This window comes from Accipiter gentilis, chromosome 5 (genome assembly GCF_929443795.1).
Source record: "Accipiter gentilis chromosome 5, bAccGen1.1, whole genome shotgun sequence".
Taxonomy (NCBI): Eukaryota; Metazoa; Chordata; class Aves; order Accipitriformes; family Accipitridae; genus Astur; species Astur gentilis.
This window is the reverse complement of record NC_064884.1, coordinates 28777098-28803289: the sequence shown is the minus strand read 5'-3', so window position 1 is coordinate 28803289 and position 26192 is coordinate 28777098. Positions and strand designations below refer to the sequence as shown.

Genomic DNA, 26192 nt, shown 5'->3' with positions numbered 1-26192 from the left:
CTCCCAACGTCAGAGTCTATATTAAAGTAGCACAATTAGAAAAATGTTTTCTAAATTAACTACATTAGGATAGGCAGGCACTGACAACTTCAATTATTAGATATGGAAAGCTGCAGCACAGAAAAGACTGCATGTAATGGAAGGAATCTGATATATTTTTCTTTTATTGTTTTCTTCAGGTAAATACACACTCGGCATAATCCCTTGTAATGAATCTACATTATATCATGTTTAATACACTGCAGAATTGCCTATTTTTTCAACTTTGTTTTATTACATTTTATTGTGGCTTTACTTTGTTCAAATCTGCAAAATTACTTCTGTGGAATGTCAGAGGTTTGTAATTTCATAGTGGGTTTTTCTTCTATTTATTGGCTTAACCAACTTCATTATTTTGTTGCACAGTGGCATACTGGCACATTTGAAACTTCCAACACAACAATAATAAGAGATTTTTATCATGTGAGTGTTTCCCCATTTTCAGATAGAGCGATCAAGTTTCTTTCTTTTTTTTTCTTTTTATTTCAGTCTAAGGACAAAACAACTAACTACCCACATGGAGTTCTACCCTACAAGTCTTTGTACATCCTCAGGTTGATGTAACTGATTCAAGTGGAATTTGATTTTTATCAAAAATATTTTTAATTTAAAACACTAAGTTTGCAATTTTCTATATTTGTTAAGAATATTATTTGATAGGTTATGTAGATCTTTACTACTACTTAAGAAGGTCCATCTCTCAAAATTTATTTGTTGTATAAGCCTACATGGCCTCATTAAGATAACACAAATATAAGGTCAAAAATACATCAATTAAATATTTTATTATATACTTATATTCACAACAAATTAGGACAGCTTAGAAGCCCAACTTTGACTTCCGCATAGAACACTAACATAGATCACTAGATGTGTTGTCCTTGTTTAAACTAATTGTTTAAAATATTTACAACTTTGCTATATGGAGGCATATAAGATTATCTGAGTTATCCTTACCACTGTAATAAAATTGTAAAGAAAATCATTCAACTGTAATACAACATAAATGGCATTTTTTTCAAAGGGGAACAGAAGGACTACTAAACCAACTTCTTCAAGTTATCATCCTTTGAAACTGTTCTAGCAAAACTCTACAGACTTTACACTGGTTTAAAACACAGCACTGCTACCTATCACTTACATACTCTGAGTTATAAAACAGTATTACTGACATTAGTTAAATCTATCATCATAGTAAGTGATTGCAATTTCTCCTCTCTTCCACTCTTCTCCTTTCCCCTGCCAACCCTACTGCCAACACAAATATTTCAAGACAGCCATAACTTTCCTAATAATTCCCAAATTAAATGTTCAACATATTTAAGTCCAATTGTAAAATAAAGACATGCTAATGCAATGTGAAAATGGAACTCTTCAATGTAGTGCTCAAATTCCAGTCAATTTGTAATATTGCTACCAAAAGCAGATGGAAAACATGGGTCTATGAATAAGAAATGGTGATAATATTGCATTTTTATTACAGCATTGACGGCAAGATACGTAACTGTTTCTCTGACATGTTTACAACCTGAAAGGGAAAAAGAAAGCTCTAAAACACACACTTATTAAAAGGCTTCCTTACGTATATCATTGCCTTTTCTCTCAAATACATTAAGCACCATTAAGAAACCTCACCTTGTTATTCCTCAAAAAGCAATCCCTTTCTTTCTCTGTAAACTGATAAACACTCCATTGTCTGTATTCTCTGTTATAGTAAGAACACTGAGATATTTAGACATGGTGATGAATTACCTTTGGGAATAATACATAATAATATTTTATACTTCTGTAATCTTTTCACCCAAAAGCCATAAAACACTTGAATACCACGGTAACTTTATGGATGATGAAAGAGGAAAGCAGAAGGTGAAATTCATTTTACTAAAGGAAATCCTGGAAAAGAGTCATAGTTACATTCCATAGAGCGTGGAATGTGTTTTTACTTCTGTCCTCTGTGCTGTGGTAATTTTAATCCATACAGTTAGCAATGAAACTTGCTCAACTTCAGATACCGCACCAACAGCAGTTTACTGTTCCTTAATTCTGAATCTTCTGGCCTCTGACATTTTCTGGTAATTTCATTTCCTATCAGCACGACTAAACCCAAATTGGGCACAAATCACCTATAATTTTTAGCCATGCTTTGTTAAGCTGCTATATCTTTTTTTGTTGTCTAGTAACCGTATCTCATATAACTTCATAAGTAATTAAATACACTAATAAGTAAATGACAAATCTATTAACTCTGTTTTCTTGTCCTATAGTTAACATGCCCCTCTGAAATCTTCCAAAGACAAGAAATGAACTAAGTTCTGATGACTTACTCAAATTTAATCAAACTAAATCTGAAGGTATTTTCTGTAAAACAAATACAACATGTACTAGCAAAAAATGTGCTGGGAACAGAGCTTGTACCTGTTTTTTGTAGAATAAAATCTGCCAGACAACATATAAAAGTTCACACACAGACATCCTACTATTTCTTTCAAGACAATAATAAAAGTATAAGGCCAGGCAAATTTATATATGAGCAAAATCAATTCCTCTCTAGCTTTGGCTGCCCTGAATCAAGCTGTATGAATACCCACATTAACATTCTGTTATTCAAAATAGGACTATTAATCATAAACATAAAACATAACACTTGAGACTGCTTCAAAAAATCTAGCCTTACTTTTTGTCTCTGTAACTACCCTGTTCAGCATATCAGAGAGACCTTAAGATTAAGAAAAAACCCAAACAGTATTTTGTTAATGCATGCCTATGTGTGTGCAATAGTATCTTGGTTTACTGTAGCTTCTTTGAGGAATGTTTTCACAGAAACTACACAAAGAAAACTAGAGGCTATTTAGACCACCACACCCCTTACTAAGGAGATACATACTTATTTTAACTCTAAGCTACTTTTCTGCTAATTATCACACACACCCGAACACAAAAAGTAGAACTGGTCTTCTTCCGGCACCCACAGGGTCCACTTTATTCCAAAATACAAATTCTATTTATTTTTGCCTCCTCTCAACAACGCTAAGAGAGCCAAGAGAAACTGAAGAACAAAACTTAACCCCTGCAACAGCAAAGATCCTGCCATTTTAGACAAGTTGGTGCAACAGATTCGTATTTATAAAGGCAGGTGTGTGATTCCATTGTATGCAAGATGACCTAGTTATCTTTAATTCAAGTACTATTTTCTTTAATTCAGCTACTTCAAGTACTTACAGAACTGAACAAAGAGTGGTACAAGTAGAAAAAATCTGAGAGACTTAGGCAGCTGACAAACTTGTTGCAAAGTATCATTTTATACTGGCATCATTTCGCTCTAAGTTAACTTTCAACTATGAGGCTCAACAACGAATTTATGGGCTGTGGCACAGGACAGGGCAGTCCTGCAGCAGTCCACTACTAAAGCATGGTGAATCTGAGTCTAACAAAGGCAGCTATACAAGAAATTTTAGGCACACCTCTTAAAATATCCCATCTGAATCCAGTTCTTCACTGTTTTCACAGAAACTAACTTTGGGTCTTGGTTTGTGTTGTGAGGCTAAATGAAAGCAATGTGTTGTAGTTTTGAACTAGCCTGAATGTTCAGTTCAATAATTTGATCTGCTGGGCCCACTGACTGGTCTTGGCAGCAACTCTTTACCTCTTCGTACCTCAGTTTCCCACCCTGTAAATGACGAAAAGGACACTGTTCTCTTTTCTGAAGTGTTTTGGAATCCACAGGTATCCACAGGCAGATATCTTTACCATCTTTTGGATAAGCAGGGTAAGTATCTACCATCTCTACATACCTGGGAGAAAGTCTGAAGCGGAGAAACAATTGTTAGCAGCAACAGCGAGGAGCATCACCAGTGTAATGGCAAAACAAACTGCCAGTACATTTGCTTCACAAACCAGAAAAATATTCCACTGACATGGGTGTTTCATGGAATGTTGCCACCACATTCGCAACTGCAAAAAAACTGAGTCAGTCATCAGAATGACAGCAGTTAAAGGAAGTCATCAGTTGTGCTTGTTTTTTTTCTTAATACAAGGACAGGAGAGATTAAGCACAAATATTGGCATCCAAGAAAATCTTAGGTATGAACATTCAAAATATTATGGATGGACAGGGACATTATAGTTTTAAGCTTTGTATTAAACAACTTCCTCATAATGCTCAACTTCTGTAAACAGTGTAAGAGCTGCAAGTCTACTATTCAGATTAATGCATACAGTTAGAATACTTTACTGTGTCTTGTGTTTTAGAGTCCAAACTATTAGTTTTTCATAATTCAATTCAAAATTATATTACCTGCAGATAACTGTAAATCATTTCACACAGCACCTTTGCAAAGCCAGCTACCTAAATCTCCAAGACATTTATTGATGCTAAGACTGGAAAGGAATGTCCCTTTACAAATGGACAGATTAAAAAAAAATCCATATTACTTTTCAGATTCAAGTCACAAACTCACTTTTCTCAAAAATTGCTAGCAGTTTTTGGAAACAGAAAGAATTTCTAAGCGCTTCTGTGACGTCAAAGATGAAATCTCTGCTTGTGGAGGTACAATCTGTAGCAAGAACACACGTCTGCCAAGACTCTGGCATTAATGATATTTTGTCTAGACAGCCCTTGAATGTGACTGACACAGGAACAATGCACATGGTTGAGGAAAGTGAAACTTACGGAACAGCTTTTCAAGACTTAATCAACATACAGTATTTTGGAAATTTGCTTAATAACCTCCAACCACGCCTCCTGGTATCCTCTTCAGGAATCTAACAGGTTTTGTTTCTTCAAGTCTCCCGGTTGTCCCAGGAGACAGAAAGATAGATTTGCTTAGATAAGATGCCACCAGGGCCTTTTGGATGTAAGTAAATATTGTTGACAAGTGGAGAGGTTTATGTGCTGGCTAGTCACTGAGAAAGGCATTCAAGTCGTTGGATGCATTAATTTGGAAGGACTGAAGATTGTAAGGAATTGCTAACCTTTTCTCAGCTACCGGACTTGACTATGAGAAACACATGACAACTATTAGCTAAAGGACAGAAATGACTAGCTGCAGTTGATAACTGTTTTAGACATTTTAGAAAGCACTACATATTTACCTTGACCCTTTGGGCCACGACAGAAGTAGCCTGAACCATGTGCATGCTTTGATGGGAAAGTCCACATGAACTTGCCACAGACAGCAGACAATAGTTTTTGGGAAATGATGAATATCATGTACTGCCAAATGTTATTTTCACTGTATGACAGCCTCAAGCAACTGTCAGGGCTAGGAGAACAGAGGAAAAGGTGAAGGAGACTCAAAGGCAAGATTATTGTCCCTCCTAACTTAGTGGGACTTGACGCTAACTTCTACCAATTAATATTACTGACAGTACTGTTCAGCAGCCCAAAAGGAAAAAAAAAATTTAGATTCTACTTTGCCTTTCTTAAGGCCATCAGGCCTTAAGATGCCCTTCTACAATCACAGTAAAAGCACTAGCTATGGGTATGGATCCTCAGAGATACAGCAAATTTTTGGCACTCAGCACAAAAATTACCCTGGCTAAATGCAAAATAAGGTAGGTGCTTCTTCCCTCCAAATAAAATATGGACCTCAGTGAACCTCAGCTTAATCCTGATCCAGAAACTTGCACACTTGACCTGCCAGGTTAATAGTGCTCGAGTTCGGTCTCCAAACTCACAAACTCAACGTACTGACTAGGTATGAAGTGTGTAGGCAATAGTGGCAATACTTGTGAATCTACAATGAGGTTCCGAGAGAGGTTTTATCACTGGGAAGCACTGAAATACTTGCATTTTGGGACTCTTCTGTAACTCTGTAGGAACCGCAGAATTTCTCACCTATTTACACTGTGGATTCAAAGAAAAAAAACTATTTTGCTCTAGCTACTAGGTGTAAATTGGCTATCATATTTCTAATCCAGAAACCCAGGTTTCTCCTCCCATCCCCTCTCTTCCTCCTGCTCCCTCTCCTTCCACCTGCACTAGGGGAACACTGTTGTGGAGGCAGCAAGGCTAGGAATTTGGAAGCTCAGGGCAAAAATAGCCCCTGGCCAGCACCTGGTGTTTTCCAGCAGGCCAGCATGCTCGTGACTGTTCCAGATCTGGACCCTCATGAAGAAAAGTGAAAGGAAAACATCTTTTGTTTTGTAGGCTCGTTGGATTTGCCACCAAAACTAACTGGATCCGGCAGGTTGTGTTGCCCAACATTTTTTGCGTCACTCTCACGCACTTGCACCTGTCAGGGATGGACTCCTCGGATGGGCCAAAAGAAGCAAGACATGTTTCCTATTTTGACAGCACACGGGAGCCGAAGGCTGGGACCAGCGGGTTCTGGTGTTTACTGTCAGCCATTAAGAAAGGCGAAACACAGCCTCAGCACCGCGGTGACAGGGCGTCAGGCGCACCTTCCCCACGGCCGCTCACAGGCAGCAGCCCCTCGGCTTTGTCCGTCTCCTCCTCCGCTCCAACCACCCGGCTCCGCTGCCGCGGGGTCCGGCGGGCTCCTCTCACGGCCGGCCCCGGAGTCACAACACGTCGCCGTCCCCGCTTTAAGGTCACCTCATGGCGCTGCCGTCGAGCAGGGCCGCCGCCTGCGGGGGCTCCCGCGCGGGGCCGCGGCCGTTAAACGGGCAGCCGGAGGGAGGGGGCAGGGCCACGGCCGCCGGGGGCACTTACCAGGTCTATGAAGGTCAGAAATTTCCAGCTGCCTCCATAGGTCTGATGCGCGGGCATGTCAATGGCCTTGTAATTGCACAGGATGGAGCAATAGGACAGGAGGATGGCGGCGCGCAGCACCTGGCAGGGCACCAGCGCCATGTTGCACGCTGCGCCGGGGCGGCCTCGGCGGCGGCGGCGGCGGCGGCGGGCTGCGAGCCAGCTCGGGGTGCACTTCCGCGTGCGTGTGTGTGTGGTGTGCGTGTGCGCGCCCGTGCCCGTGCGGGCGGGACTCCCAGCGCCCCCGCGCCGCCGTCGGCCCCGGCCGGGGCGGAGCGCAGCGGAGCGGAAGGGCCGCGCGGCGCGGCGACGGCCCGCAGCGGCGCGGGGCAGGCGGCGGCGGCGGCGGCGGCGGCGGCGGAGGGGGGGGGGGGCGGCGGCGGCGGCGGTGCCGGCGCTGCTGGCAGCAGCCCGGCTGGCGGGCTCGGCGCCCTCCCGAGCCGCGGCTCCCCGGGCGGGAAGAGGCCGGGCCGCTCCCGGGGGAGCGGAGGGGCATGCCCGCCGCCTCCCATCGCTGCTCTCGCCGCGCCGCTCCGGCGGCGCTAGGTGCCCGGGGGCTGGCAGGTGCGGGGCCGGGGCCGGGGCCGGGGCCGGGGCCGGGGCGGCGGCGCGGCCCTGCCCGAGGGACCCGCGTCCCTCAGGCGCGCCGCCCCCGGGAGGGCAGGATCGTGAACGCGGGCGGTAAGGCAGTTGCAGAGCCCGGTTGCCCGCATTTTCAAGCGAAAAATACAGTGCAGCAGCAGTTACGGTCTTGAACCGGCGCATCGCGAAACGCTGTGGCGCCTATCTGGCCCCGCCGCAGCGGGCGGGCGGCGGGGCGCAGGGCCCGGCCGCCGTTGCGGCGGCCGTTGGAGCAGGTGCCCTCGGGCGGGCGCGCTCGAGGGGCCGGCGGGCTGAACGGGGGTCCGGCCCTACGCCGTGTGCCGTGCTCCGCGCCGCGGGCAGCGCCCGCCGCCCGTACAGCTGCCCCGCCGGGGAGAGCACCTGTCCTCCCGCGTGTGTTTCCGAGGCACGCTCAATCCTCGGCGTTCCCGTTCGTGGCGCGCACACGCACAATCGCTAGAAGTGCCGCTTTCCAATACCCGCGGCCGCTGTGAGATGGGGACCTCGATATCCGTGGGTTAAAGCGTTGGGTGGAGTACCGGCCCCGTAAGGAATGACCGTTTCCATCAGCAGGGGTTTGATCACCAAAGGGATTCTTGACGCTGGAAGCAATATGGGGGGGTCTCGTGCTTGGACTTCCACACCCTGAACAGGAAAGAAAGGGTCTTGAAGTGCTCGATTGCAGGGCCAATCTTAAATTGCTCCACCATCTGGAAAGTTACTTTAAAGGGAGTGATGTCTGGCCTTGGATAGACAAACCACTTCTGTAAACACCATCTCCATACATCTGTCTTCTGAAATAAATATTGGAACAATAAGGTGCTTCATCATAGTTAAGCTACTAGAAAGCAAAAAGCATCCGTGACTGTGCAGTGCATTCCCTGCTTCTATTCCATTACAGAGAGTCAAAGCCTTTTCATCTGGTCTCTGCTGTGCTCAAGTTCTGCAAAAATGAAGGGCTTTTAGGAGAAAACACGCTAGCAGCTATCCTAGATGAAATTAGCACAGCTTAAGATCTCTGCTTACGCAGAGGAATTGTATGTCAGGCATGGACAAAGAACCCTCTAGAAGCATGGAGCATGAATTTCCCACTGGATCCTTTAGGTTATCTTACCTATCAGTTCACAGGCCCCAGCAAGTACATTGGGCAGTCAGACCCTTCTGTTGTTTGTGGCACGTATTTTAGTCTTGGAGGCTAAAAGGGTTTGGTCTCATTGAAGTCTCGGGGTTCAGTGTAAGAGGTATCTGAGTGAAATGTAATGGTCTGCAATGCAACAGGAGACCAGACTAGCAACATCAGCAGTGTGACCCAGTACAAGTGGATCTGTAAAGCAGCACAATTGCTGCTGAGGACCTGGTGTCTGTACTGTATGCATTGCAGGAGGTTTCACTTCCGAATAGCTCTTCTCTGGACCTGTGGACTGAAGATGCATTGGTGGCTGGAGCGCATTAAGTGAACCCCTGGATCACATCTTCTGGTTTGGTTTTATTCAAAAGGAGTCCGGCTTGCTTTCTGAAACTCCTGTCAAGTTATAAACCACAGCACAGTATCAGTCCAGATGATCAGGAGATTTACTTCTAAAATACACTGTTCATCTGAACTTCAGTGCTACTGTAGAGGGATCCTTAGTGTGCAAGTCTTGCTGGACTTCAGCGTTTTAAGTTCTCAAAGGCAAGTTACTCTGTGCGGAGCTCCAGAGCGTGACTGATTACATAGCTGTGCACACCCTTGTGTCTTGTGATCAGCCTCTGATAGGAAGAGTTTGGGGCTGTCTAAGCCTTAGGCAGTCTGTCCCCTACTTTTCTAATTGCACCTCTTGCGACTTACAGGAACTCACTCCTTGGGTCACCTCTGTGTCACTAATAAGGCACCACAGACATTAACACTCGCTGAACATAACTTGATAACCACCATGCCCTGTTTGCCTTTTAGTCACATGTATTTAAACAGCCTCCAGGGTCACAGCATCCTCAAAACTTTTTAAAAACTACCCAGGCTTTTTGGAGCCCCATTTGAACGCTCTTCAGTTCTGCTCTCCAATCTTCCATAGAAATCTCAGCAAAGCTCACGGAAAATCTTAACCTCATACAAAGAAAAACTTTCACTCAGCCTTGTAAGCCAAGGTGAGAGTCTAAATGAAGCAGAATGTGTAAGCAACTCTTGCTCCCCAATTTTTTTTTCTTTCAGTCAAGAAAATCTCCAGGCAGGCTAACTAACATGCCAGGCTCAGCCAAGCTTCTTCCTGGTCCAACGCTCTTCTTTATTACACAATTCTAGACCTCTGAAAGGAAAAGTAACTCTTTTGTGGGTGGGTTCTTTGTGCCTGTGTCCTTTCTAAAGAAGTATCTGTTGAATCTCTGGACAGTATTATAATAAGGGCTAATTAGATTGTAGGCTGCCATTAGCCTTCATGTGCTACTGTGGACTTTGTACTCCCTGTCTATTGAGAGAAAAGCAGCAAGGTCTTTTGTGACTGATTGAAATGGGTTTGCGGTGGATTTTATTATTTGGATTTGGTCTTAATTTTTTTCAGCAAAGTAAAAATGAGAAGTTTACTAATTTGCCCTTTATATTGCAATATGAATGCTATATTGGTACTTTGTAAAATGTTTACATTTCAGGTTTTTGATTAAATGCATAAATCATAGTAAGGTAGACTATAAACATGTAAAATACAATATTCAGTGCTAGCCTGTGATTTTTCAGATCCTGATGTTTAAATAATTTTTTGAATGTAAATTGTGAAAAACCTCAACTGAATTTTCATAAGTCACATAGTATGAGTTTATTTGAAAGTGGGACTTTGACACAGGTCATACTTGTCATTCAGTAGAAATGAGAAACGGCTTTACAAAGGAGAGAGAGTCCAAAGCACTGGTGTGTCTGGGATGGGAGATGTTAATAAATGCTGCCTACTGGGGGGGGGGGGGGGGGGGGGCGGGCAAGATGCCTAAAAATCTGTCAGAGAACTGAGTGGAAAAAAGAACTTAAAAGGTGGGTTTCCCATCCAACTGCTAATATAAAATGAGTAGCATGATGGTTTTGCTACTTGGCATCTTGGCAGAATAAAGTGTAATATCTTGGAGTCCAAGATTTAATCTTTTCTATGCAGGCTAGCAGATGAGAAAGCTTACGAGTTTTTTGGTGGTGGGGTGGTATTTTGGATTGGTTTTTTTTTTTTTAAAGGAATGACATTTGAATTTCTGAACAGCATTGTATTTTGTGAATATCGAAGCTATTAGTAAATATTGGTGAATGAGCTTTGAGAGATGTTTTGAGACCTGTGAGGTGCCTTTTCTTAAGCAATTGCTTTAAATGCAAATGAGTTGTTTACAAGGAATTATGCCACAAGCAGTTGCCTCCAAAGCAATAATAATAAGCATAATAATGCATGCTTGAATTCATAGGAAATTGGTAATACTGCCTCATCACAATGTGTTCATGGTGATGCACCTGATACTGCAATTTCTAATATTTGAGGCAGAGTGTACAAACTGTGCCAAGGTAAGTGTATTTGGATGTGTGGGAGTGTGACTCCCACATAAGCAGACATGCAAAAACGAAGCTTTCTTGTCATGAATGTAAGTGAAATTACTGAAACATTGCAAGTTAAAAATCAACACAAAATTATTGAAAAAAGCTTGCCTGTGCCTAAGAGAAGCATTTTAGAAATGTTCTCAGTTGATATGTATATATTTAATATATGGCTCTTTGGTTGGATAGTAAATGGTCCCACATATCAGAGGAGGATTCAACTCAGAATCTTTGGTAAAGACAGTTATCTGCTGTAACTGGGCCCATTGTTAATACTACTAATGACGTTTAGGCAAATTTTTATTTCTTCATTTACTTTGAAGAGGTATACATGATAAAAATTGAGGGATCAAGCAAAAAAAAAAAAAAGATAATAAAAATGAAAAGACCACATTTATACAGGTGTAAAGAGCAATGTGTTTAATAAGACTTCTGGAGCTACTTGTTTGTATGATGACTGATTATTGCCAATTTAGTTTCAAGTTTAGGTTTAAGAATTACAGTAATGTTACTAATTCGGCATATTTTATACTAAGTATTCAAATATATATATATATGTGTTTAACAATGGGAAATAGAGCTGGAGCAGAAATGACCAAGAGATAGGTGGAACAAAGTTTGGGGCAGCTGGAAATTCATTCATCCTCTCTGCAAGTTAAACTTTGCTTTGTCCTGAAAGACCATGAACTTTCTTGCTGTATAGGAGAAACAAGCAGATAAAACTTGCTGCATTCATCTTCCTTGTTAAGTTAGAATTTCCCAACGTGATGATTTTATAAAGAAAAAGCCTTGTTGTACAAATGAGGAGGTTTGAATCTGTAAGTGACGCGGGGACTGTGTAAGCAGATGAACTTTTCTTCACATTTGGATCAGATACATTGTGTGCAACAAAGCTGTTTCACAGCGTCCCGGTTTAACCCCAGCCGGCAACTAAGCACCACACAGCCGCTCTCTCACTCACTCCCCCTCTATGGGACGGGGGAGAGAGTCGGAAAAGTAAAAGTGAGAAAACTTGTGGATTGAGGTACAGACAGTTTCATAGGTAAAGCAAAAGTTGTGCGTGCAAGCAAAGTGAAACAAGGGATTCGTTCAGGACTTCCCATGGGCAGGCAGGCGTTCAGCCATCTCCAGGAAAGCAGGGCTCCATCACGCGTAATGGTTACTTGGGAAGACAAACGCTGTAACTCTGAACGCGCTCCCCTTTCTTCTTCTTTATATGCTGAGCATGACGTCATATGGTCAGCTGTCCCAGCTGTGCCCCCTCCCAGCTTCTTGTGCGCCCCCAGCCTCCTCGCTGGTGGGGTGGGGTGAGAGGCAGAAAAGCCCTTGGCTCTGGGTAAGCGCTGCTCAGCAGTAACGAAAATATCCCTGAGTTATCAACACTGTTTCCAGCACAAATCCAGAACACAGCCCCATGCCAGCTAGTATGAAGAAAATTAACTCTATCCCAGTCAAAACCAGCACACAGGGTAAGGATTTTATATCTTAATTTCATATGCTTTCTGCTGATTACATCAGTCGGTGTTAGTGCAGGTAACAGGCCTCTGAGATGCAGAAGAGCAATACTGACGGACTATTCTACCTGCCCACAGAGATGATGTGGCCCCCTGTAAACCAGAGCAAACATTCTTCCCCTGGAGCATGCAATCCCACAGAGGGATGTAGGCTTTGGGAAACAGTTTACGTATATGCAGTGCACAGTTATAAATTACCTGCTATCCTGTTTAAAGAGCTTACCCCTTACGCTACATCTACCTATCATCAAATTGTTGAACAGGCTGGTTATGCAGTATTATTTAGGAGTACCAATGAACAGTAAAAAAGCAGAACTGCTTGCCATGGGGAAACATGAGTCAGCTTCTTAGTCATTAAAAATGTGCAAAAGAAGACAAACAAAATTTCCACAAATAATTATAAAGCCAGAAAATTTAACCCTGCATGTAACTGTGCACTGAGTGGCTGTCTTCTCTTAGACCCTTCTGATAGAAGGCAGTCCTGACATAACAATTGTTACCAGGTACCTTTGAAACACATGAAATCCCATCTGAACATAAGAAAATAATGCTGTTTACTATCATAATGGTTTAACATGGGAACAGGTTGCCCAGAAAAGCTGTGCACTCTGCATGTGTGGAAATATTCAAAACCCATGTGGACGTGGTCCTGGGCAACCTGCTGTAGCAGACCCTGCTTGAGCAGGGGTATTCAACTACATGATCTTGAGAGGTCCCTTCCAACCTCAACAACTCTGTGATGCTGTAGTGTAAATGGAAGTACATATGTGATTAACACATAATTCGCCCTGCCTCAACTTTCTAGATTATCTGGTTAAAATCAGCTCTCTGGTGGCTTAAATCCCTTAAGTGCATCACCATGCTACCTCCTCTGAACACCTGGGCAAAGGAGTTAGAGGTGGGGTGAGAAACAAGGAATTGGAATGATGCAGGTGCTCCTCACCACTTATGTAGCATTGCTTGCATAAAAGAGTTATATAATCGTTAATTTGTGCTGGAGACTTAATATGTGTATTTTACGAATTGGAAAAAAAATCTCTACCCCTAAATCACCAATGAAAAGTTGTTGAATTTTTTATCTGCACCCTATCTCTACCCCAAATTCTTATCCATAAAACTGAACTAGTAAAACTTCCTGTCTTGTGTCCTGACTGAAAGTTTCTCTCAGCAAGAACTATTTCTTCATTTATTTTAAAAATATAAATATGTAATTATACTTCATGCAGTTACATCTTGGACTTCTGAAGAAACCTGAAATATTAAAAAAATAAAGTATTTTCTTAAACAAACAACAGATAATTTTCTGTGACAACTAACTCTAATGGGCAGCACTATAAAATAGAGTAAACATTACGTTTCTTCCGTTGTGAATGGGTGAATAATTTTCTGGTTCAGCTGCAGTAAGGTTTAACTGATCAAGGGAGAGCAGTAATACACTTCTAATACAACAGGTGGAATACAGAGGGCGTTTCATTCAGTAGCAGAGAGACAGCACTGGCTAGCAAGGACAATAGTAACCAAATACCCATTTCAAAGATTTGGCATAGCCATTTTTTTTAAGTAGTTTGGCTTTGATGACTTTGCAGAAGCTTGTATTGCGTTTGGGCTGCCAAGCATACATGGAGGTGCCCACCGTCACCTGCTAGACCTGCTGCACAGGATGCTTATCCTTGCCAACTCCTCCTCTCTTGGTAGGAGTGACTCTCAGCAGAATGCCACGCTTCTGGCTTTTTACTATCTGGCAGACAATACAGCAGTAACCAGGCTCTCTCCATCACCAGCTGGAAGCTGTTGTTCTATCTGATTTTTTATTCTAGTGCTCATTCTCAAAATGTCTTTTACACAACGTGTGGAAACTCGTTTTTGGTATGTATCTTTCCCTTTGATACAATCTGCTGCTGAAGGCTCACGTTTCTCTGGGCTAACCATGGCAGGGGGTCTCTGCCATACTGTAATGATACTGCACTACAGATAGATCCATAGGATGGCTTTCCTGGATACTGATGCTTTTTTGGTTTTGTTCCTCCATGTATCAAAAATGTTTGGACAAAGCTGATTAATATTCTGGAAAAGTAGAACATGAACAAGAAACCTTCGGGCAAGGTATCATCATGTCTCCAGAGTATCCTTTTTTTTTTCCTGCCTTCTCCCTTTTTTAGTTCAGTTCATGGCTATGCTGATGGATTAAATCCCTTCCTCCTTCACTCATTTACACTCTTCCAGCCTCCTTTCAAATCTTGTTCTTAGACACACAAAGCCACTGTGGATATAGTAGACAGAAAACTATTCCTGTAATTTCCTCACTTATTAATCTGCCATGTGTCTGTATTTCCATAACTAAAAGCCTCTTTTAAATCAGCTTGAAAAAAAAAATCCACAATAAAAACCTGAAAATGTAAGTGAAAAGGGAGACAAACACACATATTGATGTGATACAACAACTGAATTGCAAACTGGGTTTAGGGAAACACCCATGAATAACTTTCTCTACTGTTTGTTCAGCTTTGTATATTTTTATAGTCTGATGATCATTTGAGATTAATTGCAGAGGATAGAATGATAATATGCTTTAAAGGAGAAAAGTAAGGGAGAAGCAGGAGGTCTAGACCAACCTTCAGAAAAAAAACAACTCTACACTATTGCACATTTGAGCTCTTAGATAAATCGCCACAAACACGTGTGAATAAATGAACACATTGAAATTACTTTGGACTTTCTCACAACCACCTTTTTCTGTATTATGATTATCACTACCCACTTGCTGGAACAAAAATAAGAATAAAAATATTTTGAGACAGTTACATCATGGGAATTTCTGTACAAGTGAATGAAATAAGCATAATCCTTGCCTTCCTGAATGACAGCACTGTTGCACAATATACATAACCACTTCAGAGGACACACTGGAATAATAGGTGTTTGCAAAGAAAAACTAGTGCTTAATATCCTTGGGAAGAGTTTGGCTGCCACAGCTCCTGCCTCCAAATCTCAGATTCAGCAACTGAATGGACTAACCGCAAGTCACTTTGCCGTTGTTTTCTGTTTATAGAAGGAACACAACTGTATACACTTCACAGATGCATCATGAAGGGACGGCAGTTCAAGCAGATGTGAAGCAGCCTTATTAAAAGGCTTAGCAGTATGATAACTAGCTAATAAAGTGCAATCGAATAAACCAGAAGAAGAGCCTGAATTAGGATGTCTTTGCTGGAGGTAATCTTGGGCACTGTAAATATGATAATTAGGATACCTTTGAAAGCCTTTAGGAGCCTTTTTGGAGTACATTAGCTGGTAAATCTGACTAGTTACTCTAGTAATTGGCAATTGCTATGGATAATTGAAAATGCACAAGACTTCATTTTTTTTGCCAAAATATTCATGTAAATGGGGATGGAAAGAATCCTGTTTATGAATATTTTGAAAAAAATATAGCCTGTTTTCAAGTGTCTTTAAGTCTTGCAAGTACTTATGCAGCCACTGACCTAGCAGCTTTATCATTTATGAGCAGCCCACATGGCACACTGGGAGTCAGAGTGCAATCTAAATCCTTGGAAGACTCCATTTAGTTTTGGCTGGTTTAGATTAATCACAAAACTGTCCTCACTCTTTATGTTTTCTGAACCTAAGCAATCCAAGGTTTGAGAGTTTGGTTTTTTTTTTGGTTTTGCTTGTTTGTTTGTTGTTGGCATCCTAATGTAAGATGTACTCTCCTTCTTATCAGAGTAAATGATATCATGAATGTTTCCAGCAATGATTGGAGAGAGGGATTTTTAAAATTGCAGACATTCCTGATGAAAGCTGAGGAAATCTTGTATTTTTCACCTTGTCACTGAAAACATATCCACGTGCGTCTATTATATCAGTAAGGGATTCACTTCAGGACAACAGCTTGCTGCTTATGATGGAACTGAACAGATATGATCGATTCAGGTGCAAGAAGCCCACAACTTTCTTTCAGGGGCCACATGTCTAGTTAAAACTTATTAACTGCAATATAAGGATGTGTCTCTCGGTAACTACTGGTCTGTGATGAGAGTAGGATGTCATGCAGGTGAATGCAAACTACTAACATTCAGCATTAGTATAAATTTTAAATGGTTACCTAACTGTCTATGAACTGAATCATCTTAATGTAGAAGTCATCTTTTTAAGATATTTAATGTACTGGGAACACCTAGGTACTACGTCTTTTCCACTTATTTTATGTAGTTCTATCCTTCATGAATGAATTAGCATGCCTAAATAACCCTGTACTACTTTTATTAGAATTAGTCTATAAACAGTTTCCTGATTGAACTGTCTACATTTGTGTCCAGTTTTAACACCTTCAGTGGGTCTCAGATAAAAATGTGACCCTTCTTCTTCTGAATTTAATGATACAGCTTCCACTGATAATGATACGTGATCAAGCCTGAGCTCATGTAACTAATTTATTCAAGACTGGTGTTCTGGCATCGTTAAAACATTAAAACCAATGCACAGAGTGTAGTTTCTATGCCACAACTGGAACACAATACATTTTAAGTAACATCATTCTTCTCAGTACGAGCAGATATTCTTAGTTTTCACTAATGTGTCAGTAAGTTGAAAGGGAAAAGAAGTAAATGAGCAGAATATTAAAGCAAACCAAAATGCAGCTCAGAATGAAAGTGTGCATGCAAATGAAATTATCTGATAGTGGCAGGAAGTGATTGCATCCTAAGGCCTCTGCCTTTTTTCCAGGTTTTGCATTATTCTCTAAACTCTAAAATTATAGTGATGGATCAAATAATTTTCATAAAACCAAAACAAAACCCAGTGTTATTAGGTTGAGCAGATATACCATGTGGAGTTTGTTACCATTTGCTAATTTTCAATTCATTTATTAAGATCAGCTCTCATTTTTTAATTTTCAGTAATCAGTGTCACTCTGTTATGAAAGCACCTCTGCAGTCTAGACAGTACATACTCATTTATGTGATAAATAATGGATAAACACTGAGTGTGCCATTAGCTGTTAATGCAGTAGATTGATTCCCTGCAGCACATACTCTCCATCCTTGTTTTAGCACTTATGCCACCTGCCTCTTGCACTTACTGTATGATGCTTCAATAATGCGAATGGGGTTCCCTGATCATTCTTAATTTAGCTCATTTTTATAGTCTCTTAAGTAGATTGGCATTGCTATGACAGATGTACAAATCAAAAGGTGTCTCACTACTACCTTTATGATTGCTATCACTGCTCTGTCCAATGTTTTTAGCACAATACAGATTACTTGTGGATAACCAGATAGAATCAGTAGACTTATTTTCTTTCCACAGATTTCCATTTTAACATATCACTACTGCTTTGGCCAAGTGGCTGGGACAAAGACAAATTATTTCAAGTCTCTGTTCCCATTTCCTTCAGCTGTAGGAACAGGGATTCAAATTGAATTAAACCAAATAGACAAATTAGATATAGTAAGTCAGCAGGGCAAGTTGGCATTCTACCAAGAGTTTGAAGGAACTCAAATGTGAAATTGCAGAACTGTTGGCCAAGTTGTCTCACAGATCTATAGAAATGGCAACTGGGCCAGACTGCCAGTGAAACCTCGACCTACAAAAAGGGCTCGAAAAGAAATCTGGGGAACTACAGGCCAATAAATTACTCTAATTCTGATTAGATAGTAGAGTATATCTTACAGAGTAAGATACTTGATCACATGGGTAAACATCACCTGTTGTGAAGAAGTCAGCATGACTTCTGTAAAAGGAAAGGCCATCTCAATCGCCTGCTGAAGTTCCGTGAGGGAAGTCAATAAGCACATAGATAAGGGGTATTCAGGGCACTTAATATTTCTGATTTTCAAAATATCGTTGACACGATTCCACACCAGTGCTTATTACAAAAGGTAATCTTTCATGGGGATGGAGGAGATGTTCTTTTATGGACTGAAAGCTGGTGAAAGGATTGGGCAAACAAAAAGAGTTCAATCATCACTACTAAGGGTGGGGTCAGTTACAAGGATTCAGTGATTTAAACAGTTTTATACAACACCTTCATCAGTGACATGGAGTAGGATGCATGCAGTGAATTCTCCAAGTCTTCTTTTTGGGCAATGAAATGCAGTGCTAATAATAAGGAACACCAGAGACAACTTGCTAAGTTGGGTGAGCAGGCAAGCAGGTGTCATACTAGCTTCAGTGCAGACTCTGTGTAAAAATAATCTAAACTCCGTGTCTGCACAATGTGAACAGAAAAGTTATAACTCAGAGAAGAGATCTTGGAGTTACCATTGACACTTCCTTGAAGTCATCAGTTCAATGTAGGGTAGCAGCCAAAAAAGCCAATAAAATGTTCTACATCATCAGGAAGGGTACTGAGAACAAGACAGGAAACACACTGCCACTTTATAAGATGTCAGTGCACCCACACTGTAGGTACTATGTGCTGCTCCAGCCACCGCAGCTCAAGACAACATGGTGGAATCAGAAAACATACAGAGAAAGCAGGTGAAATAGTTAAGGAGATAGAGCAGCTGACTCATAAAAGACTAAAAAGCCTGGGAATTTTCACTGAGGGCTGGGGGATGTATGTTCTAGATCATGAAAATGACATGATTCTAAAACTGAGAGACACACAATGAAACTAGAACATTAGTTTAAATTGTATTTTAAAAGTACTACTTTACCAAGCAGGTAGTAAATTTCTGGAAAATGTTACCTCTCCCAAAATTGTGTCTCCTTCTGACACAGCTGGAGAGAGAATGTTGGACTAAATGGACCACTGCTCTGAAACAAGGGGCCATTTTTGTTCTTATAATTTTGTGCAGTGTTTGAGGCTAACCTAGGAAAGGAGGTGCACACCTTTGTCACTGTTTTCAGTCAAAAGCAGGAAAATAGGGGGAAAATGTGCTTTTTCAAACACGCAGTGCAAGGATAGATCAGCAAAGTAGAGATGCTGCAGAAGTCAAATGTGTGTCCCACAAATAAAAAAGTCAAAGGCCCAGGGCAGGAGATGAAGTACGCAGGAGATGAGGAACACACAGTTTTTAGCCTCACTAAGGTCTATGGGTCTTATAGCTATGAATATGTTTTCTGCACAACACAGCAGTGTACCTCAGTATTGTCAATGCACAGTAGTTGACTGATGTGAGTGTTGTTATTGTATGTGCTTTGGATGTTTTTGACCCATGCCAGTGTGTGAGAATTGGCACAGTGACAGATCAGGGCAAGAATGTCCGTGACATGCGTGATTATGTGTATGTGGGTAGAAATTTGTGATTGTAATACAGTTCATTATGTACTGATCAACAGTATTTACACATAGATTTGTTACAAATACAAGTATATGATTTAGTGAAATAAATTCTTCCATTCTAGATTCTAGCAGTCTAATTAACAATTTATTTGTTCCTTACATAGTGCCTTTGTGTTTACTGGGTGATGTTCCTAAGATGCTTCTTACTTTTGACAGCCCTTTGCATTTCATCTTTTTATGGATATTACAATATTCAAGTCCTGCTATCCTGTTTTTCACAGTTCCCCCAATTCCTAGTGTTCAAAGTGAGAGGTCTGTGGCTGCAAATAGGTAGTTAGTTACCATCTAATTGTCGGTCTGTAATGGGATATATGAATAACTTAAATGTGAAAAACTTTTTTGTTTGATTGGAAACATTGTATTGTAGGAAAGATGGGTGAGGGAGAGCAGAGGTAAGGATGGACACAAGCAGCTGAAAGATTAACTCTTTTTCCCAAATAATCCGGGGATTAAAGCAATCACCAAGTCTATGAGAAAGTTTGGTTCAGTTCTTCCCAGTAGCAGAATAGACTAGAGTCTGCAACTCCCACTTATTATTCTCTCCAACATGCTAAAGAATATGTTTGGGTGGGGAAGGTTCTTTTAATTATTTTTGGTGGTGATATATTTTGTATAAATAATAAAATATCCTTTGTTTTGAAGATTAGTGTTCAGGTTTCATCTCTGAAGCAGGACTGAGGGCTTAGCGTGATCTTGACTGCTGACAGCTTATTTTATGTGAAGGAAAAAGCGTCAGCAGTAGAAAATTCAACTACCCTCTAGCTTAGGCATTAAGGCACTCATGTAAAAATAGTGGGAGAGCTAGTTTGAATCTACTCTCTGTCTCATTCATCTATACCCATGACCTTTTAGCCTTGTAGTTGGGTTACTCTCTCAGGCAAAGAACTGAACTTGTGTTGTTCATATCTTTGGTAAGCATTTTAACCCTTAATTATTAACTAAAAAGGGGGGAAAGAAGGATGCAGGGAAAACCTCCACTGTTCCTGTTGCAGTTCTGTGAATACAATCCTCCCCGCTTTGCAAAAGCACCTTGCAGTCAGAAAGTATTCAAGCATTTGAACAAATATTTGCAAATAATTTCAAGAGCATTAAAAATGCATTTTCCTGAATTCAATATTCCTTTTTTACTTGCTTAATTCTACATAGGCACAGCTAGCTCATTTCCCCCCTGGACAGGTACATGTGACTTTCCTGAGCACATGAAAGATTGTTAGCAGAGAAAACAGTCTTAAAAAATAGGTCTACTGAGAACTTACATAGTAAAAGCCCGTTTGAGTCGTAGTATGCCAGAGCCAAGAACAATGCAGCATGGCCAGAGATTTCAGGAGGTCTCCAGCACTTATAGCTGTAGTCCAAAGGAGCTAAGCATGTGAACCAGTCAGGTTAGTGTAAATATATAAGAGAAATACAGGGATCCAATCTAATACATCTCTTGAGTTACACATACTCTGAGACAGTTCTTCCAGATTAAATTCTTCACAGGGAAACTTGCTACTAGAAGGTATTTATTCAGGAAGAATTACTGCATCTTCTTCCCAAGTCCATTTGTCTTTTGTATGAATGCAATGAAAAATTAAGTTTTTTGAAAGGCTTTTAGTCAGAAAACTGACTCTTCTTTTTTTGCCAGCATTTGCATCTTGCAGACTATTAATGTAAGAATATTAGATTTTAAAACTGAAGTTTGTGAGGAAGATTTCAAAGTGATACCACTGGAACTAAACCAAACCTTGGGATGAATGTTGTTATTGAAAATTAGACAATTATTGCTCACCAGAAGAACATAATTCACCAGCAGTACCAGAAAATTCCCAGTGTATATGGCTAAAGCTTGACTGGCAGGGCTTAAACAAAAGTTGAGTATGAAAGAAAAACCCTTGCTAATGCCATGGAGATACAAGGAAGCTACCCTTTCCTACCTATATATCACATCACTTTTTTATGCAAGACAAAGGCTGCCTTGGTTATGGATACAGGTTATGTTAGTCACACTAGTCACTTGCATTAAGCCACGTAAGCAAAGGTTTGGGTTCCCATTGGTAATGATGTTCTTCCTTGGTTAAGAGGATTCCCCAGACATGGCCAGTGGAACCGGTACTTGACACTATCTCCTCCCTTGGTAAGAAAAGCCTCCTTGTCCAGAGAAAGTTTCCCTTCTCATGGAAATATAGAACGGGCTAACCGGAAAATGTGCCCCACCGGGGCTGTTGACAGCACCAGGAGAAAAATCTCTGCCTGTCCAGACGAGCCAGAAGGTTCCTGCTCTGGTTGCAGCGAAGCTCTCCTGCCAGAGATGTTTCCTCACCAGCCGGTCAGGCCCGCGACCAGCCGGCTAGGTCTGCCCCAGCCTGGGCTCCTACCTCCTCCGCCGTGGGCCCGCGCGCCTGGCCGCAAGCGTGGCCGGAGCCGGCCTTGAGGGCGCCTGGTGCTCTGCCTGCCCGGGGATGACAAACAAACAGGCTCGTGCGGGCCGTCGGGCGGCCGTCTGCGGGCCGCCTGCGGAGCGGTCGGGCAGAGAGAAGGCGGACATGGCCGGGAGCAGGCCCTGGTCGTGGCTGCTCCAGGGCCGGCTCCGTCGCTGCCCCGCCTCCCCCCAGAGCAGCTCCTCTTCCCTGGGAGTTTGGGCCTGGAGGTGTGCCTTGCAGTGAGTCACAGGAGTCGAGATCCTCCTTGAAGTAAACCTGGAGAAGGACCAGTGCTCCCGCTGTCCCTCCAACCTTTCCCCTCCTGTTCAGGATGGAGAGAAGTGCTGGACCACACTGTGAGCCACCGCTTACAGGGTTCCCGCTCAACCCCAGGGCAACCTCGCTGGGGGAACCCGGGGAATGTATTTGTCTTTGCTGCACAGATCATGAACTGTATTTAAATAATGTAATTCAGCTGATCACTGAATGGGCTTTTACTTTAAAAGAGGACTAAAATGTGAAACGGTAAATGAAGTAGGCATGTCTTTGTCTCTATAGATGCACAAACTGATTTGACTGAGGTAAAAACGTAGCCAAAAAGATCAGAATGTAAGTCCATTCAGTTTAACCAACAAAAACTCTTTCCTCAAAGGACGGTCAAAAAAGGATTAACTTTTATTTAATTTATTCATTTTGTGGGAGAAAGCTACATCTCTTATCCTCAAATTAAATTTATTTACCCACATGTAAGGGGGAAAAAGGCTAGCCTGAGAGATGCCCCGAGATTTAAAATTCAGTAGATTTTGCTTCTGGTTCCATTAGATCCTTTCCTTCTTGAATTTCAAAGACTTTTAAACAACTGAGTCATGCTACCTAAAAAAATTGCACAAAACGATCTGACTTTCAGAAGAATGATAGTTATGGCTGAACCTTGGAAAAAGTGGTAAGAGGCCAGCTTAAAGTACTAGGCGTATCTTATTGTCAGTCTTATAACACTGAGCTATGATCAGCCGTGATAGTCTAGTTTTCTTGGCAAGTTTTCATATTACATTCGGGAGAGCAAAGTTATTTCAGGGTGAACAACAGCAACAACTATTTATGTCCTCCGAACAACACACCCCATGTATCTTTACTGTCAACTAATCTGATTCATGTATATAAGTTATTACCCTGTCACTTTATCGGAAAGGACCCAGTGATATATCCTCTTACTTAGGGGAGAATCACAACAGCCTTAAGAAAAAACTTGCACTGAGTACCAAGATGCGGCTGATACCAGAAAAATGAGAGCGGTTGGCAAATGAAAGCAGCTTAGCCCCTTCCTTCCCATGTCAGCCCATCGGTGCCATGACTTAGATTATCGCAGTGGACTCCTGATGTCCTGGGGCCTTGGGTATTTGTTCTGGTTCCCTGCCTGTAATTCCACCTATGGAGTAAGATACCGGACTGAGACTGGGGGCCAGTTAAACTTGATGCTGATCCTACCACATTCTTCCCCAATGGCATGAGGAAAGTCCAGGGCAGTGAAAGAAATCTCCCCTCTCTGGGATTCAAGCAGCATATCCCATCTTTTTCCCCTGTGAAAGCGTAGCTCTACTGCCCTAGGAAAAGCACTGGGAAATAATTTTATATATATATGGGAGGCAATTGCTGACAATGACAGCAATTTTTTGACATCTGACTTCTGATAAATAGAATCAAGTTTTTGATTCCACTTGCCATCCTATCCTATATACAAACCCCATCAAAACGTGTGGTGGAATGCACCAAAAAGGAAAACATTGCAGCCATTCTGTAAGAAAGGTCACAGAAAGCACCAGGGAGGTCTGCTCCTCCTGATTTTCTTGCCTGTCAGCACAAGTGAAGTCATAATCTTTTAGCTTCAGCTTCCCGTCTGTAGAAAAGGCCTATTTTCTTGCTTATACAGAAGGCTTGGGAGAATAATCTTTTTAGAGGCAATCACACACTACAGCAAAAGTAGCCACAATAAAGAGGCAGCCTCCACTAGCAAAATCTTTTGGGGAGCCTAGAGTTTACTTTTAACGGAATCCTACATTTTACCATGCATTACATATATACAATACTTGGCATACGTAGCACTTAGAAGAAATAGCAGGCTTTTAAAATAGTCAATTAAGTGATAAAAAAAATGTATCTGTGTCCTTAGAAAGGTAAAAATACATGTTTCTGTTAAATAGTTAAAAACCCTACCTTTCTTCTTAAAATTCTCCTTAGTAAATCTTTTACTTTATTCTGTCCCTTCTAAATATCTAAAGCCTTTTTTGAGGAGCAGTCTGAATCTCAGTCTGTCCCAAGAGACTAGGACACCCATGTTCAGTCAGTGCTAGCAGGGCTCTGACTCTGTGGGAACAATGACACATGATAGTCTTGTCACCTGGAATATCCATTTAGCATCCTATTTTTTCAAATATTTTATGCTTGGTCTTCATTGCTGTTTTCTTTAATCTAAGTCTTATAAAATCTGAAGGCAAAAATGTGTAGCTAAGTTTCACAGTGATCAAGGATTATCTGACTGATGGAACTGTGATTTGTTAGAAAGTACCTTAAAGCCCCTAAAGAGAAAAAAAAAAAATCGATCACAGAACCTATGAAAACATTCTATTCTTTCATAAAATGTTTAGCTGGTTTACATGTTATAAAAGTCAGTTTATCAGAGTTATAAATAACAGTACAGCACACTAAAAGTCAGATTAATGTATACTAATACAAAATGCATTTCATCAAGCAGTACAGTCATTCATGTAGATAGCTTTAGCCAGTTTATTACTAACCTGATTGGATACTCAGGATACTTATTATGGATTTAATTTGGTAATAATAAAGTATTGCTTACCCTAATGGTGCTATCCAGATTAATAGGTTTTAAATGGTTAGAGCTATTTTATTATCTCTTCCTGGCTAATGAACTAGCCTATATATGCACTGTACATTGAACGATGGAGACCAATAATTTAAGCAATATCATTACAGTGGTATCAATATGGGACATCTGAAAGGTTTTTGTCTTATACATTAAAAGGTAAAGTTGAAGTTTATGAAGGAGAAGTGCTCTCAACGTTTAATGTGTGCAACAGAAACTGTAAATAGCTGACAGAACACTAGGAAATTGGTACTGTTCGAGTGCCTCACCACTCCTCACTCAAACCATCTGTCAGGCACTTCTTCAGGAAAAAAAAATCCACAATTTTTAGAAATGTTTGTTCTGAAAATGCAAATTAATATTTTTTTATTTATTTCCAGTCACATAGATGGATCCGTTTCTTACACCATGTCTGCAGAGAGATATGGTGCTTATTTAACTACTTCAGAAAAAGGTTGTGAAGGCTCAGGCAGCCCATCCAAGGTAAGTTTGAAATCTCTGTTTAGCTTTGCTAAAGAAGGAGTGGTGTGGCTGAGGACACACGGCGTGCGGTTTACCAAGTGTCTTCAGTTTGCGTCCAGCTCAGTTGCAGACGCTGAAAAAGCCAGTTTTGCCCTTGCATCTCCTGCCCACGTCCTCCAGCCCCCATTGCAAGTGCTTTGCTGGTGCTGCTGACAGTGCAGCTCACACAAATACTAATGCCAGCAGAGAAGAGGTGGTGGAACAACAGGGCTAGGGACATTGGGAAGGGGAAGCTCATCTCCCTCAGTGACACCATGGACTTATATCACTTTCAGCAGCTTGTAAAACTTCACTGCAGTGCCCCAGCTCAGCAAGCTGTACAAATATGTGCCTAACCTGAGGCACACGGACTATTGGTAAGAAAATATTGAAGCATATGCTTTAACTTAAACCACATTATTAAGTGCTTCCTGAATTGAGATGATTTCCTTCTCAGTATTCCTTCTCTTCGCATCCAGCATAACTTTATTTTTTCACTCTCTGCCAATATGCACTTCATTTCCCTCTTTGCGTATTGCCAGCCATCCCTTGACTTTCCAATTGTGCATGTTTTCATTCTCTTAGGCTACCTCTGTCTCGGTGTGTAACAGAGGGCCAGGGCATGGTTTTAGCCCTCTGCTTGTTAGCCTGTTGCTCGGCGGTGAATGTGTTTCCTGGCAGGGTTTTGGCTTGTGCCAAACAGCAGTCTGTCAGATACAC

The 26192-nt window shown here is 41.5% G+C and overlaps 1 protein-coding gene across 3 annotated transcripts in view; it reads right to left on the bottom strand.

Annotated features, from left to right (window-relative positions):
• The window catches only part of AIG1 (androgen induced 1), a 124208-nt gene extending 117193 nt beyond the window's left edge, over window positions 1-7015 (bottom strand). The window contains exon 1 of one of the 3 annotated variants that reach the window (XR_007506013.1): window positions 6713-7011. Coding sequence is in view for 2 of the 3 variants with exons in the window: in XM_049800290.1 (XP_049656247.1) it covers window positions 6713-6853 (141 nt within the window). In the remaining variant the exon portion in view is untranslated. Of the gene's footprint in view, window positions 1-6712 lie in introns of all 3 variants that reach the window. The other 2 variants (XM_049800290.1, XM_049800289.1) reach the window with 2 other exon arrangements.
• Window positions 7016-26192: the final 19177 nt, after the last annotated feature.